General features: G+C 38.6%; 1 protein-coding gene across 4 annotated transcripts in view; it reads right to left on the bottom strand.

The window, feature by feature from the left end:
• Nucleotides 1-15,461, bottom strand: part of zgc:101569 (uncharacterized protein LOC449822 homolog) — a 29,894-nt gene continuing 14,433 nt past the window's right edge. For all 4 annotated transcript variants that reach the window (XM_067377167.1, XM_067377164.1, XM_067377165.1 and 1 more), the window contains exons 5-6: nt 5,141-5,290; nt 1-589 (exon numbers count right to left, since the gene is read on the bottom strand). In XM_067377167.1, coding sequence (XP_067233268.1) covers nt 354-589; nt 5,141-5,290 — 386 coding nt within the window. In that variant the 3' untranslated portion in view covers nt 1-353. The remainder of the gene's footprint in view (nt 590-5,140; nt 5,291-15,461) is intronic.

Genomic DNA, 15,461 nt, shown 5'->3' with positions numbered 1-15,461 from the left:
TGATCTTTAATACATTTGATTCGTAATACAAGAAAAACACTAATAATGAGAACTTGATCTGAGGTAAATTTACAAATGCACATTCTCATGATTTACAAGCTTTAAAATGAAAAACTAACACATAATTTATGAAAGGTTTAGCTGTCACAGAATACTGATTTGAAAACAGACAATTACAAGTTATGGACAAAAAAAATCATTATTAGTAGAGACCCTATGTGCAAACTTCATAGTAAGCCAGACCTGGACTGGACCAAAGAAACAGTCCATCATAGACTCTAACCTGTAATTCACTGTAAAATTAACAGTATTATTTAGTACACATACTGACTCATTTCCTCTCATCTGTCCATTTACAGCTTACTCTTAGAGAACGTCCCTCCTCTCCCAACACCTGAGCTGAATTTTGTTGCTCCAGTGACTGCTTCAGCTGGAATGACTGGCAGACCATGGTCGATCTCATATTGCATGGCCTGGGTGAAGGAGGAGGAGTCAAAGACAGCGTGGTAGGTGGAGTTACGGTCGGCACGGAGACAGAGCTGCGGAAATGCGCTGACCTGTTCGGCAAGTTCAAGAGCCACTTCAAGTGCTAAAACAAACACACAAAGATTGATTGTTAGAAGTGAACATGCCAAATTGGGAACATTCCTAATTGGTGAATGTAACAGACCTCTGACAGAAAAAAACAGTCCGTAGATGTGACACCCCTGACCAATTTTTATTTATTTATTTTTTTGCTGACCTTAAATTCACCAAGCAATCATTTATTTTTTTCTTGTTCAAGAAGCCATTTCACTCAGATATACGTCACAATAAACACAAACAGGTCACAATAAACACAAGACTATCACAACTTCCATTTCATGATGACTTTAATGTGTGACCTCGAGTGACCTCCATATAATCACTCATTTCCTTCTGATATGGACTCATTTTGTCCTTCTGTGTAGCACATGAAAGCTTTGGCTTCTGTCCAGATCTCTTATGGAAAGTCCACTTGAATGACTCGCTTTGAAATTGAAGTGCTTACTTTAACGGTATCTAAATAGCTTTGAGCTCATCTCATCTAACCTGACTGTGACTGTGTGAATTGCGGTCACATTACATTAGTTTTATCTGCTAACATCCTCAAGGGAACTCTACTGTGGATGAATAAAAGATGCAAACACTCACATAGTGGTCAGATAACAACACATATACAGTGCAGAATCAAAAGATGCACTGACATGCTGTTGAAAAACAGATACAGTCTAAAGGAATCACATTGTTATAAACATATATGACTGACTTTCGTCTGTTGATCACTAAAAGGAGCATCTAAGATTGAACTGAAGTCTTTAACAAGCACTGAAAACCACTGATATGCCAATTGTCTACTACTGGCTAAATGGCAGGGTTACACTTTATTTCAATGGTCCACTTTAAACATTCTGTTAACTAACACTCATTGGTAGACTGAAATAGGATTTAGTTGATGTAGGCCCTGTTTACACCTGGTATTAAGATCACAAGTGGACGATGTTAAATACAGATGTAAATGTCTAAAATGTTTTGAGCTTATCCACTTTAGACCACTTCCAGAGGTTGTCGAAAACGCATTTGACCAGATTGCTTTTGTAGTGTAGATGCTGGTGGTCGAATGCGTGTGAAACAACAACAAAAGACCGCCTACTCTCCTCCTACTGACCTAATGCATAAACATTATGGGAAGTGGGCTAGCCAGATGGGATTTAAACTTTTTCAGCTGAAGACCCAAGTTTGGTTTAAAGACAAAAAACATACCAAGCACAATGTTCTCTCACCATTCCTGATTTCTAACATGCACTTGGTCTTGACCAGCTGTTTTACTTCTATGTGTTTTTCCATCATCTCCGGTCGCGTTCATATGTTAATTTTGTGATCTTATTTTGTCCATTAGATCTGAAAAAGCCCATACATTTACCCACCCATAGCCCCTTCCCTCAAAGAAATCCAGACAGAAGTGGTTAAAAGTGGACAAAAGAGACAGATTAAAACACCAGGTGTAGACGGGAATGTGTCTCCTTTGTCCCCTGTGATCCGATCGACCAAAACGCATCTTAATAACAGATGTAAACAGGATATGCCTGTTCTCAAAATAAAGTGTTAGGAAATATTAAGCAGACAGTCTACTAATACTCTAATGAGAGTTGGCATGCAGCCGCAAAGTTACTTAAGCAGAGATTCCGGAAAATACCCTGATAATGTGTTTGTTTGATTTTGGTTCATTCATACTGCAAGTGATTTTCTGGATTCTGTGTGAGCGTTCTGTTCACACAAATCCCGTAAAGACGTGTAACTGATGTGACGTGTAAAGTCTCCACAGCGCCTTAAGTTCGCTTATAATCTGTAATTTCTCTCACGAGAAACCACGCTTGTGCATTTTTTTTCTGATTCGATCATAAAGTAGCGCATCGCATACCATTTCGCGAGCTGCTGAACGATCTCAGCGTCAGCGTCATCACTACGACAAGACCCTTACGGCATTGATTACGGATTTTGTTCACACAGGGCGCATTCCAGGAGTGATTCCGGCAATTTTACTAGGTCCCCATTCCGGAATCAATCCCGGGACGTGTTTGCGTTTACAAAAGGCACTCTGGCAATTTTATGGGATCAAAGTGCTGTGTGCAAGGAGCTTTATAGTTAGTAGAATGTCTAAAGTGGACCATCGAGTATTAACAACAGCAGCTCTACCTTCAGGTTTAAACCTGCTGGACTGACTACAACTCTTCCATTTCCATCTAATGCTGTTGTGACATATCCCAATCTTTAAGCAGAAGGTGCTGGATTCAAAATATTTGAATAATATCAATATCCATCAACACTGTAACTGAACTGAATTGAGCTGAATAATAGCATTATTGTATTGTTTCATAATCAATGAACTTTGCACAGTTACATAATGACTTGAGCTGAATAATGAAACTATTGTCTTTTTATAGATGTTTTACAGCAGAATTTGAATTTGTCTCATGTTTGAAGTTTGCATCATTGATTCTGTTATTTTCCATGTATTACTGTGAAGCTGCTTTGAAACAATCTGTATTGTATTAAGCCCTATATAAATAGAGGGGACTTGACAAAAAGAGATACTGCAGAATGTCTACACTGCTCTTTTTCATACAGTGAAAGCATATAGTATAGAACAATATCATAAGAGCACTCTGAAAGCATTGCAATAGTCCTTATGACTTGTATAATAATCCATACAACAACAATCCATATTTCAAGTCTTCTGAAACAAAACGATTGGTTAATTAAACATTTTTCCCCAATGGTTCTTAATGTCAGTGTTCTCATGTTCAGTTTGTATTGGTTTTCACTCGTCACATGTGTTCCTTTGTTCTAGTTTCCCGCCACTCATCCATCACCATGGACACTAACTCATCATTACAGCTGACCATCATTTAGTTCGTCATCACGGTGTATTTAAATTCCTGTTTGTGTTTAGTTCGATGTCCAGTATTGTTCGTGTTTATGTTTACACGCTGTCTCGCATGATATTTTTGGATTATTATATGAAACCTTGTGAGCATATTCCCTCATCTTCTTCTTCTTTGTCATTGAACCTGGGCGTTACAAAATACCGGAGCCAAAAAAAGGTGGATGTAAGAGCGCAATTTATTGTAATGGCTCAGGAGAGCCATGATTTTTTTTCTTTTGTTAAAAACTTTTTTGCCTTGTCGTCACCAGCCCCCTTGACAACAAGACCCTAAAGACCTTGTTCTGGATCGGGGCAACATTCCACCACCCTATCGACCTCTCAGAAACCACAGGGTTGGACTGTAGGGAGACCGTCATCAGGTGTCTGGATAGTGTTGTGCCCAAATTCACAGCATAGCCAGACCCAGAGCCCGTTTCACTACCATCGACTGCAGAGAAGTCAGTCACGTGAGCCCCCGCAGACTGAGCGGCACCACCCACCGCGATGAGTGAGCCAGAGCCCGTGGACAGGAGGACAGTGCTTACCATCGCCCCAGCGTGGATCTGATCAGGTGTGTGAGCCCGAGACACTAGCAACCAAGGGAACTGAGATGAAGGACTGACTGACTTTTATGTGGACTTGTCAACTCCCACGCTATCCCACCTGGTATCTAAATCATCTGCATTGTCCAAAAAGAACTTTGAGAACTGGGATAAATTTTTTGCTTTAACCTGTGTGGACTGTGTCACCCTCTCAAGTCTCGTTTTTATCGCCACCACCACAGAGCTTAGCCAGTCCTCCAGTCCCGTCGCTGCCAGGTGTTTGCATACATGCGTTGTCTCCGGGGAGTCCCTAATATGACTTCAAGCCGCAGGTCCCTTCGCTCCATCGTTCCATCTTGGCCCGTCGACTCAATCTTGGCTCCTGCCACCTTTGGCTCCACCAGAGACCCTCAGTCTAGTGGCTCCTCTGAGTTCCCTCCTCCCACCGTCTCCCCCTTGGTCAGTCATCACACCACTTCCGCCATGGACTTTAGGGCCATCTGCTGCACTCCATCCCTCCACCCTTACAGCTGCAGTAGGTTCCTCCTTTCACCTTTGTCACCTCCTTGGACTTTTCCGCTGGACCTCCTCCCAGTTGTCAGTCCACCTCCAAAGCTGCCTTCTGCTAGTTTGTGCCATCCCTTCCATGCCAGCCGTTTGCCACCTTCTCATTCTCCTCACAGCTTCCCTAACGGCAGGGGGTGTTATGTCACAGTCATGTTCAGTTTGTTTTGGTCATTAGTCACCATGGACACTAACTCATCATTACAGCTGATCATCATTTAGTTCGTCATCACTGTGTATTTAAGTTCTTGCTTGTGTTCAGTTCGATGTCCCGTACTGTTCAGGTTTATGTCAACATGCTGTCTTGCATGTTGGCTTTTGGATTATTTTATTAAACCTTGTGTGCATATGCCCTTATCATCTTCTTCGTCAGTGAACCTGAACGTTACACTCAAATCTATTTCGCTCTTTCGCATATTAAAACTTCCCAAGTCAGACTCAGGATTAACACCATCAAACACATTTTTTTTGTAAGCAAGACACCATCAATGACATTTCTTCAACATGGTTAAAATGTATTCCAAGTGGTGTATGATTTTCAATTGTCTCATCATGCTAAAGCAAGTTTCAGGGCATACTGTATGTGTACCTCGGCCATCGGGCACCACTCTGTTTGCCAGACCAAATGTTAAAGCTTCTTGTGCCTTCACCGGTCTGCCTGTGAGAATGAGATCTAGAGCTCGAGAGAGACCAATCAGCTGAGGCAATCTCACAGTACCCCCATCAATCAATGGAACACCTGTGTGAGACAGAAAGAGGATAATAGACATAGGATTAACTGGAAGAAGGAGAATTTTGAACACACACAGATATACGCTACCTTTTGAGGTCATATATATATATATATATATATATATATATATATATATATATATATATATTATATATATATATATATATATATATATATATATATATATATATATATATATATATATATATATATATATATATATATATATATATATATAATATATTATTATTATTTTTTTTTTTCTGAAAGATAATACTTTTATTTAGCAAGTGAAATGATTTCTGAAGGATCATGTGACACTGAAGACTGGAGTAATGGTTTCTGAAAATTCAGCTTTGTCATGAGCAAAAATGTAAATTTTGTAAATAAATTAAAATAGAAAAAAACAAACAAAAAAAAAAAAACTCTTGAAAGGTACTGTATAAATTAGGTATGTACAATATATAGGTGACCACATTATTACTGAATTTAGTGAAATATTAGTAATGTTATTTAAGTCAGTATTAGTGTAATGAACTGCTCTGAGACTTGAAGGTTGAGGATCCAAACGCAGTATTTATTCAGAGGGTAATCTACAATTAAGTCCAAGACAGGCAAATGGTCAAACACAGAGTGGGCAAAGATAAAGTCCAGGGCACAGACAAAAACAGGGAAATCCAGAGATAAAATAATGAGACCGAAAAACCAAGACACAGGAGAAACAAGATACAAAGGTTCAGATATGCAATGTCTAGTTAGTTTTCAATGTGGTCCTCGAGGGTACGATTACCTTGATGTAGGCAGATGAGAGTTGGCTAGATCTTCTGTATGCCTGTATTTACTGCATTTCTGAGCCTTTGTATCTTGTTTTCTTCAGTGTCTTGGTTTTTGGTTTCATTGCATCATCCCTGGATTCCCTTGTTTTTGCCTGTACCCTGGATTTTATCTTTGTTAGGACTGCCCACCTGTGTTTTGACCTTTGCCTGGCTTTTTGATTTCGATTGTGGATTACCCTCAGAATATAAATACTGCTTTTGGATCCTCAACCTTCAAGTCTTAGAGCAGTTCATTACAATTAGTTAAAATGTATTAATATTTTTACTAAACATTTTTAAATTGATTTAAATCACTTTTATTGATAATATCAAATATACTGCAGATATAATTTAGATATTAATATACATCACAAATATTGATTAAATTAAATGTGATGTCACATAATTAATTCATATTCATGAGATGTTTTAATTAAGCCCCTAAAATAAGATTTAAAATTAAGCTTTGATGTATGAGTTAATTTGATTTCGATTATTTTAGATTTTTGGTAAATATAGCTTGGAAGTATAATAATATTAGCCATTGTTTTGCTGTCTTCATACTATTATATGGAAATAATTATCTTGTAAAAAGGTAAGTTGTCACCATATATTGCCAGACTGTTTAAAAATTAATGTCGGAATGCAAAAATCTGACACTTTCTGGAACAAGAACCAGCAGGATCTAGCTCAAATTAAGTACTGAGTGCAACCCAAATAAAATGTCATGTGAATGATGCGTGCAGGCCATTGTTTTACCTTCACTTATTGAGACACTTGCACACACAAGGGGTCCTGAATACATGTATAATCACCAGCAATCTCTTTGCACAGAGAGCTCTCTCTACCTCTGCCAATTCAAACTAGCATCATTACTAGCACATTCTAGAAAGGATATTTTCTCCCAAAACCATCAGACCCCTATTGTAACAGGTTATGGAAATAATGCAGCTTTATTCTTAGTGGCTTGAGAGGGTGAGAGATAATGAGTGGATACATCTGCTACCAATCACATGTCCTCCAGTCCAAAACACTACACATCTGGCAGCCTGAGCTGAGGTAGGAGGGAGTTTCTGTCAGTGAGCACATCCTTCCATATTTCCTCTGCTCCTTTACCTCATTACTCAAGTCTGTCATTCAGAGTGTCAGTCTTCCATCTCTAATACATCTGCAAACATGCAGACATGATGAGGTGCATCCGTTTCAGAAGATGTGTCTATAAAATCTAAAAAGCAGAGGCAGGATGTAGAATACATAAATGAAAGAACCCAAAAGAATAATCAAGGAACATTCAGTGTTTTATTAATTACAGAGTCACCAGGTTGCTGTACTGGACACTTTCTACACTCGTCAGTTCACTGCTCATCTGCAATTCTGTTCAACTTTGTTTCATCACCAGCAGTCACAGTCACTCAATTAGCTTGATTAGCCACAAATCACCAATATTCATAAAGAACAGTTGAAGTCTGGTTTCTTTCTCGTGATTTTGAGGGTGTAGAAAGAGCCAGGTCCATTTGAAATCAAGCGGAAATACAGCAAAGTGGACTTTGGAAAGCATAATTGGATCTGAAATTCTCATTAGTCAGTGGATGTCAATGTCAGAGTGTGTTGCAGCAAAAGTTTTGGTCATAAGATACAGTGCACTTTCACAAACCCTGCATTGTTCCTCTATGTCCTTGCTCTATTTTAATAAATGCTGCAAGGGATTCTCTGACATACAAGGTCAGAAAAAATGCATGTTTATGGGTCAGTGGGGAAGTACCCTCAAAGGCACAGTACCTTGAGAAGTATAAAACGGTTATATATGCTGCCTTTAAGGGAAATTAAGGTACAAATATGCACCTATGAGGGTAATACCCCAGTGATATGTTTACATACTCTAATTTTTGTCAATACAAATACATCCAATCCGATTTCAGATTTCTGACAGTTCTATGTACCCTAGACCTATGCACATCCGTTTGCCATTTCAAGAGAATATCTATCTGAATTAAATGTGATATACTGTATAATGCCATCTAAATTGATCAAAATATTAAAATCAACCAGGTTCAGTAAACGCATTATGATTTATATTTAGACCCACAAAATTGGGTGCTGTCAAGTCCGAAGTACTGCTGGATCTGGACTGGTTTTGTGAACCCAGATGCTTGCGCTTTCACCAACAATGGAATGACATCCACCATGAATGTAATTCATAGATGTTAATAGGCAATCACTAGTGGACGTTTGTCCACTAGCAACCTAACCACCAGCCACTGTCGACACGCAGTGACAAAGTAGCTGGCAGTGTGAACGCAACTTACGACAGATGTAAACATCATGGCAATGCGCATATGAGCAAGATATTTTTTAAATCTGATCGAGAAAGTTGTCAGATCCAAGGGCTTTCAAGGCTTAAATTATTCTTGTTAAGCAGATTAAGATCTACACCATCCATTTCAATCAGATCAAAATTAATTTGATTAATTTGAGGGTGGCACGGTGAGCCAGGAGGTCTTTCTGTGCAGAGGATGTTCTCCATGTTTTGCCATGGGTTTCCTCCTGGTGCTCTGGTTTCCCTCACAATCCAAAGACAGGATAGGTGAATTAGAGACAGTAAATTGCCTGCAGGTATGGGTGAGATTGTGATAGCCATGTCTGTGTGTGTTAGACATGTGATGGTCCGGCCATTCATCCATGGCAGTTCCTGGGATAGGCATATCCCCATCACCAAACATAAAACTGCTTGTTCTAACTATATGGATTGAGCTCATTCAGACTGAAGGAGGTGATCAGTCTGATTAAGCCATCAATCCGATAATACGTTAATTATTAGGTTGCATTTAAACGTAGCTAGAGTAAACTCTAGTGTACATACACCATTATGACACTATAGTACTGCAAGCACATAGATTGGTCAACATGATGTGACTCTCGGCCAACACGGCCCAACATGTTCTCCAACCAATACACCTATATAGTTCGTTTGTCACTTCCCTGAAATATGAACCATAGGAGTGTTTGCTAAAGTTGCGCCCCTATCGACAACAGGACACTTTCATTTTAATGCATTGTTTCCTACAGAGCCCCGGACATGCAGGAAAAATCGTGCACATGATTTATTAATTTGTTCCCTCGATTTACTAAAACGTGCCCACGATTTACTATTTCATTCCCTTGATTTATAAATCATGCGCATATTCCGTTACCTCAATTTATAAATCATGCGCATATTTTGTTACCTCAATTTATAAATCATGCGCATGCTCCATAGTTCCCTTTTATCTGCTTCATATATGCAATCATGTGATCATGCGATCGTGGGTTCGATCCCAGGGAACGCATGTGCTCATAAAGTGTGTACGCACTATAAATCACTAAGGGTTTAGGGGTAGGGTGGGTGTAGTCGATTAAAAAAAAAAAAAAAAAAAAGAGTTTTGCTAAATGGAAATAGGACAAATGGTCCACACATTGCATTTAAAGGTGCCCTAGAATTAAAAATTGAATTTACCTCGGCATAGTTTAATAACAAGAGTTCAGTACATGGAAAAGACGTACACTGAGTTTCAAACCCCATTGATTCCTCCTTCTTATATAAATCTCATTTGTTTAAAAGACCTCAGAAGAACAGGCGAATCTCAACATAACACTGACTGTTACGTAACAGTCGGGGTGTACACCCCCAATATTTGCATATGCCAGCCCATGTTCCCAACATTATGAAAGGCATTAGACAAGGGCAGCCAGTATTAACGTCTGGATCTGTGCACAGCCGAATCATCAGACTAGGTAAGCAAGCAATAACAACAGCGAAAAATGGCAGATGGAGCAATAATAACTGACATGATCCATGATATCATGATATTTTTAGTGATATTTGTAAATTGTCTTTCTAAATGTTTCGTTAGCATGTTTTGCTAATGTAGGCTACTGTTGGTTGAAGTTACCATCGTTTCTTACTGTATTCATGGAGACAAGAGCCATCACTATTTTCATTTTTTTGCAGTCTGTATAATTAATAAACACAACTTCATTCTTTATAAATCTCTCCAACTGTGTAATGTTAGCTTTAGCCACGGAGTACTATCAAACTCGTTCAGAATCACAATTAAACATCCAAATAAATACTATACTCACATGACCCAAATAACGCATGCAGCATACATGATGAACATCTTGTAAAGATTCATTTGAGGGTTATATTAGCTGTGTAAACTTTGTAAATGCACTGTATTATAGATTCGCGAGCTCGATGGGTAGGGAGCACAAGATTTAAAGGGCCAGCAGCCCCTGAATCGGTGCATAGTTAATGATGCCCCAAAATAGGCAGTTAAAAAAATGTATTTAAAAAAATCTATGGGGTATTTTGAGCTAAAACTTCACAGACATTCAGGGGACACTTTAGACTTATATTACATCTTGTAAAAAAAACGTTCAATGGCACCTTTAAATGAACATGCATTTTGATTGGTAACGGCAGTCATACGTCATTTCATGATGACAGACGTAACGTGTACTGTCATTATTTTTAGGCAAGCTAGAGGGCGCATGACTTACGTAAATATAGGTCATAAGAAGGTGCTTTAAAAACAACCTATAAGGTTTTTTTTTTTTTGCAGGACAGTCTGTCTTGTTCAGACCATCACTACAGACCTTATTCAGAGCAGCGCCATGACAGGTATGAAAGAGTCTCTGATGAATAGACTTACCGTGTTTTCAATGGCATCTGCTTTAAAAAGCTCCAATATCATTTTTTTTTTTTTTTTTTTTCACAGTTCATGTTGTCTGGAGTTTTTTGTCTACTGAAATTTCTTGGAAAAACATTTTTGCAGAGTTTCATCAGCAAAACAATCCAAAAACACATTAAAATAATAGTACAACCCACTGAAGAGGTGTATGTCTATCCCTCACAGCCTCACCTTCATTCCCATTAAATTCCCATCAAAGATGGTGCTGCTGTGAATAGAGTCTATTGCGCAAAGACTTCTTGCTCACGCACACACGCACAAGAGACACTGAAGTGGTACAATGGCTTTACAGAAATCACTGAATGACTCCATGTCGGTAGTCCAGCATTAGCACCTGGGTGATTTCAGTTCACCTCAGGTGTTTGACTGAATGAATGGATCTGTCTGTGTAAGCCTGAGCCTGCGGTTGAACTTTTATGTCTTCCTGTGTGAGTTTATGCTGGTGATACTGGTATTCACAGAACATCAAAGTCCAAACAAAGCCTATGATGCAAGCTTGCACACACAATGGTGTTGGGGTAATGCTGTGTTACACCACACTACCACACTAGAGCTCAGGAAACAACCTTTACACGTACACACAAATATACAATTACACAAACTTAGACAGCTAAATGAGGACACTAAGCTTTAAGCTCTTATCTACATATCTGAGAATTCAGAAACATGACCACAATACAAAGCCTTAATTATATTTCTAAATAAACCTGCGATTTAGTTCATTTCAGTTTAAGCTATTCAACTAAATATGAATGAAGATGCTCAGGAAATGAGTACACGTCTTTCATTCTCGAGATTAGTTATATCCTTCAACATATTTGATGAAATCTGCATCTCTGAGTCCAAGCATTATAAAGCCAAGGAAGGATCTGAAGCTTGAAAGAGAATGTCTGTAAAATCTGAGAAAGGTCGAGTCATTTCAGTTGTTGGCAGCTGCTGAGGTGGACGAATGGAAATTGCATTCAGAACAACCAGCTTTGACCACCTGGGCTGTTGGATAAGATACAACATGCACAGTTAGGGCCTCTTAAAATGATAAACTCAGATTTCACAGATCTTCTGTTCCCTGATAAATGTACTGCATTTCATTTGAGCTGGGACCAAACTATCCAAGAGAAATTAATATATAATGAGAGAAAAAAAAAAAAACTGGATCTTGCAAAAGTGGGTGTTCTCCTCTACAATAATGGAATCGGACCTGAATGTGAAGTTTCTGTAAAAGTCCCGTCCAGACTCTGCCTGAACACACTATTTGACTGGGGATGTGAAGACTGAAATTCAGGTCATGACATTTTGATACATCCCAGTAGTAATACTTTTTGTCAAATTACCTACAATGCCTAATAAGCTAAAGTGGATGTCAACAAAAAAAGAAGGTTGATTTAAAGGCAGAGAAAGTTATTACATTTAAATGAAAAGTTATTACAAAAAAAACATTTTGTTTTTCTTTGGTATAACATTGATGAATTGTGCACAATAAGACCAGGAATGTGTATTAAAAAAGTAAATAGAGTCAATATTCTAAAGACTATGTGACTTCGTACTCTGTCAAACAATATTTCCCTTAGAATTTAATGTGTATAACTTCACTTAAATGGCTTGTCCACATTCAGGGCTGTTTCTTTCAGTTTAGTGGCTCAATGAAGACACAACAGGAAGTATTTGGCCACATCAGAGAGATTTCAGTAAGTTTTGGTAGCATATTTTCCTTTTACAGGGTTGCCTTCCCCACCCGCGTCTCTTTCTCATATATTTCTCTTCGTCTCTCACCATGAGGGATTCCCCTAGGCTGTTCCCATCTTGGTCTCCCAAACACAGCCCTAAAATAAAGCCCTAAAACTTGCCAAAACAAGATTAGGTAAAATAAAACCAACAAGCAGGATGTTAAAATAAACCCTTTTCCAGTGATGGTGGCCAAGATGTCTATTATGTGAGATGAATGGTGTTTAAGGGCCTGCTGTGCACTGTGGGGTAAGTACAGGAGAGAGTGAGGAAAATTCAGAGGAAATAAGTGGGTAGTGTCAGAGTGCTTAGCCTTGTTCTGGGAGAAATATTCTGCAAATGATAGTTCTCATTTAAACTTGATCATAGCAGAATGGCCACAGGAACCAATGTGCGGCAAAAACAACACAAAAAAATTTGTTGACAAAGTATTTTGGTAAGTTAAGTGAATTACATGCTACATGCTCCAATCAGAAGTGTAATGCGATTATAGATATGTAATCTATTGAATTCACTCATGATTTCAGAAATAAGATTTTCTGGAAAAACTGTGTAGTGTCTGTCCATGCAAAAGTTACCTCCATAATTTAAAGATGTTGCTGTTGGTTGCTAAGCTGTACTGAGTATGTTAGAACAAGTTGCTTTGCGGTTGATAGGGTGTTTTGGGTGGTTTCCAAAGAGTTACTATGCAGTTACTAAGATGTTCTGAGTGGTATGTAGGCTAGAATATTGCTGTGCAGTTGCTAGGGTGTGGGTTGCTATGTGCTGGCTTAGTTGTTCTGAGCATTGATATGTATACGTAACTGCCTCATTTGGGACTGTTTCTATGGGCAGCTATACGTAAGCCTTTCGCCATATATCAGTATCGGATTTGGATCGGTCCCGTCCGGCCGATACCCGATCCGGCAAAAATCGCAGTATCGGAGCCGATACCGATCTGAATATAAGATCAGTGCATCCCTAATTTCTATGTGCATGTATGTTTCAGAGTGTGTACAGTATGTGTGCATGCAAAGAAAGAGAGAAAGGACTAGAGAGAGGACAAAGCATGCTTTCTATAGATAATAAAAGGAAATTTAGTAGGTGAAACATGGAAATTGTTTGTCATTTGTATCCTTTTGTTTACTTTTGTTTACTGTTATGTAGACTGTAAGGATATTTTAATTAACTGAAATAATTTGGCAAAGTAATATGGAACTGGAATGTGATCTACAGACCTGGAACTACTTCACAGCTTCATACTATAAAATAACTGCATGCCTTAAAGGTGCCCTAGAATTAAAAATTGAATTTATCTTGGCATAGTTAAATAACAAGAGTTCAGTACATGGAAATGACATACAGTGAGTCTCAAACACCGTTGTTTCTTCCTTCTTATATAAATCTCATTTGTTTAAAAGACCTCAGAAGAACAGGCGAATCTCAACATAACACTGACTGTTACGTAACAGTCGGGATCATTAATATGTACGCCCCCAATATTTGCATATGCCAGCCCATGTTCAAGCATTATGAAAGGCATTACACAAGGGCAGCCAGTATTAACGTCTGGATCTGTGCACAGCTGAATCATCAGACTAGGTAAGCAAGCAAAAACAACAGTGAAAAATGGCAGATGGAGCGATAATAACTGACATGATCCATGATATCATGATATTTTTTAGTGATATTTGTAAATTGTCTTTCTAAATGTTTCGTTTGCATGTTGCTAATGTACTGTTAAATGTGGTTAAAGTTACCTTCGTTTCTTACTGTATTCACGGAGACAAGACTGTCGTTATTTTCATTTTTTAAACACTTGCAGTCTGTATAATTCATAAACACAACTTAATTCTTTATAAATCTCTCCAACAGTGTGTAATGTTAGCTTTAGCCACGGAACACCATCAAACTCATTCAGAATGAAATGTAAACATCCAAATAAATACCATACTTACTTAGACATGCTGCATGGCAAACACTTTGTAAAGAACAATTTTGAGGGTTATATTAGCTGTGTGAACTTTGTTTATGCTGTTTAAGGCAAGCGCGAGCTCAGTGGGCGGGGAGCGTGAGATTTAAAGGGGCTGCAGCCTAAATCGGCTCATATTTAATGATGCCCCAAAATATGCAGTTAAAAAAATTTATTTAAAAAAATCTATGGGGTATTTTGAGCTGAAACTTCACAGACACATTCAGGGGACACCTTAGACTTATATTCAGCTTTTAAAAACGTTAAAACTGAAATGACGTTCTACGGCACCTTTAAAATGTTGGTCAACCGATCAGAATCAAGCATTCAACAGCCTTCTAGTATAATACAAGATAATTAGCTACTTAACTATATTTAAATGCTGAAGCTGAGTATTTTCACATTACGTTGCAGTGGTCAGGTGGTACAAGTCGGCGCTCTCAGAGTTGTAATTACAAGTTCAACAAGGATATGAGCTGTCAATTTCAGCAATTGAGCCCTTGGTTTGGATAAAACCCAAGTGTTCAAGGACCATTTCGGCTGCATCCGAAATCGCATTCTTCCCAACTACAGAGTAGGCAAGGGCATTTCCTCCGAAGAGGCAAGGGATGCAGTGCCTCCTCAAAAAAATTGGATGAGAAAATAATATATATATATAAAAAAAAAAGATAAAATGTGACATTAAAAGTGTATAAATCACTAATTTTTCGAAAGTAACACTGTCCAACACTGACATCAGCAAGTAAAGTTACAGCGGGAGTCTGCGTCTCTTGCCTCCCCTGAGCCCATTGAGTTTTAACGGACCCCCTAACGCATGCCGTGGGTTTGGTGTGGGCTAATTGAGAATGAATGGGAGAAATTCACGTGAGAGGAGACAATGCCTTCATCGCGCTATGACTGGTTATGATATGGTTATGCCTGTTTTTTCCGTGTGCGTTCGCAAATCGGTCTGAATGAAC

The sequence above is a fragment of the Chanodichthys erythropterus genome, chromosome 23, assembly GCF_024489055.1.
Source record: "Chanodichthys erythropterus isolate Z2021 chromosome 23, ASM2448905v1, whole genome shotgun sequence".
NCBI classification, from domain to species: domain Eukaryota; kingdom Metazoa; phylum Chordata; class Actinopteri; order Cypriniformes; family Xenocyprididae; genus Chanodichthys; species Chanodichthys erythropterus.
The sequence above is the reverse complement of the archived record's forward strand: the minus strand, read 5'-3'. Positions and strand labels throughout refer to the sequence as shown.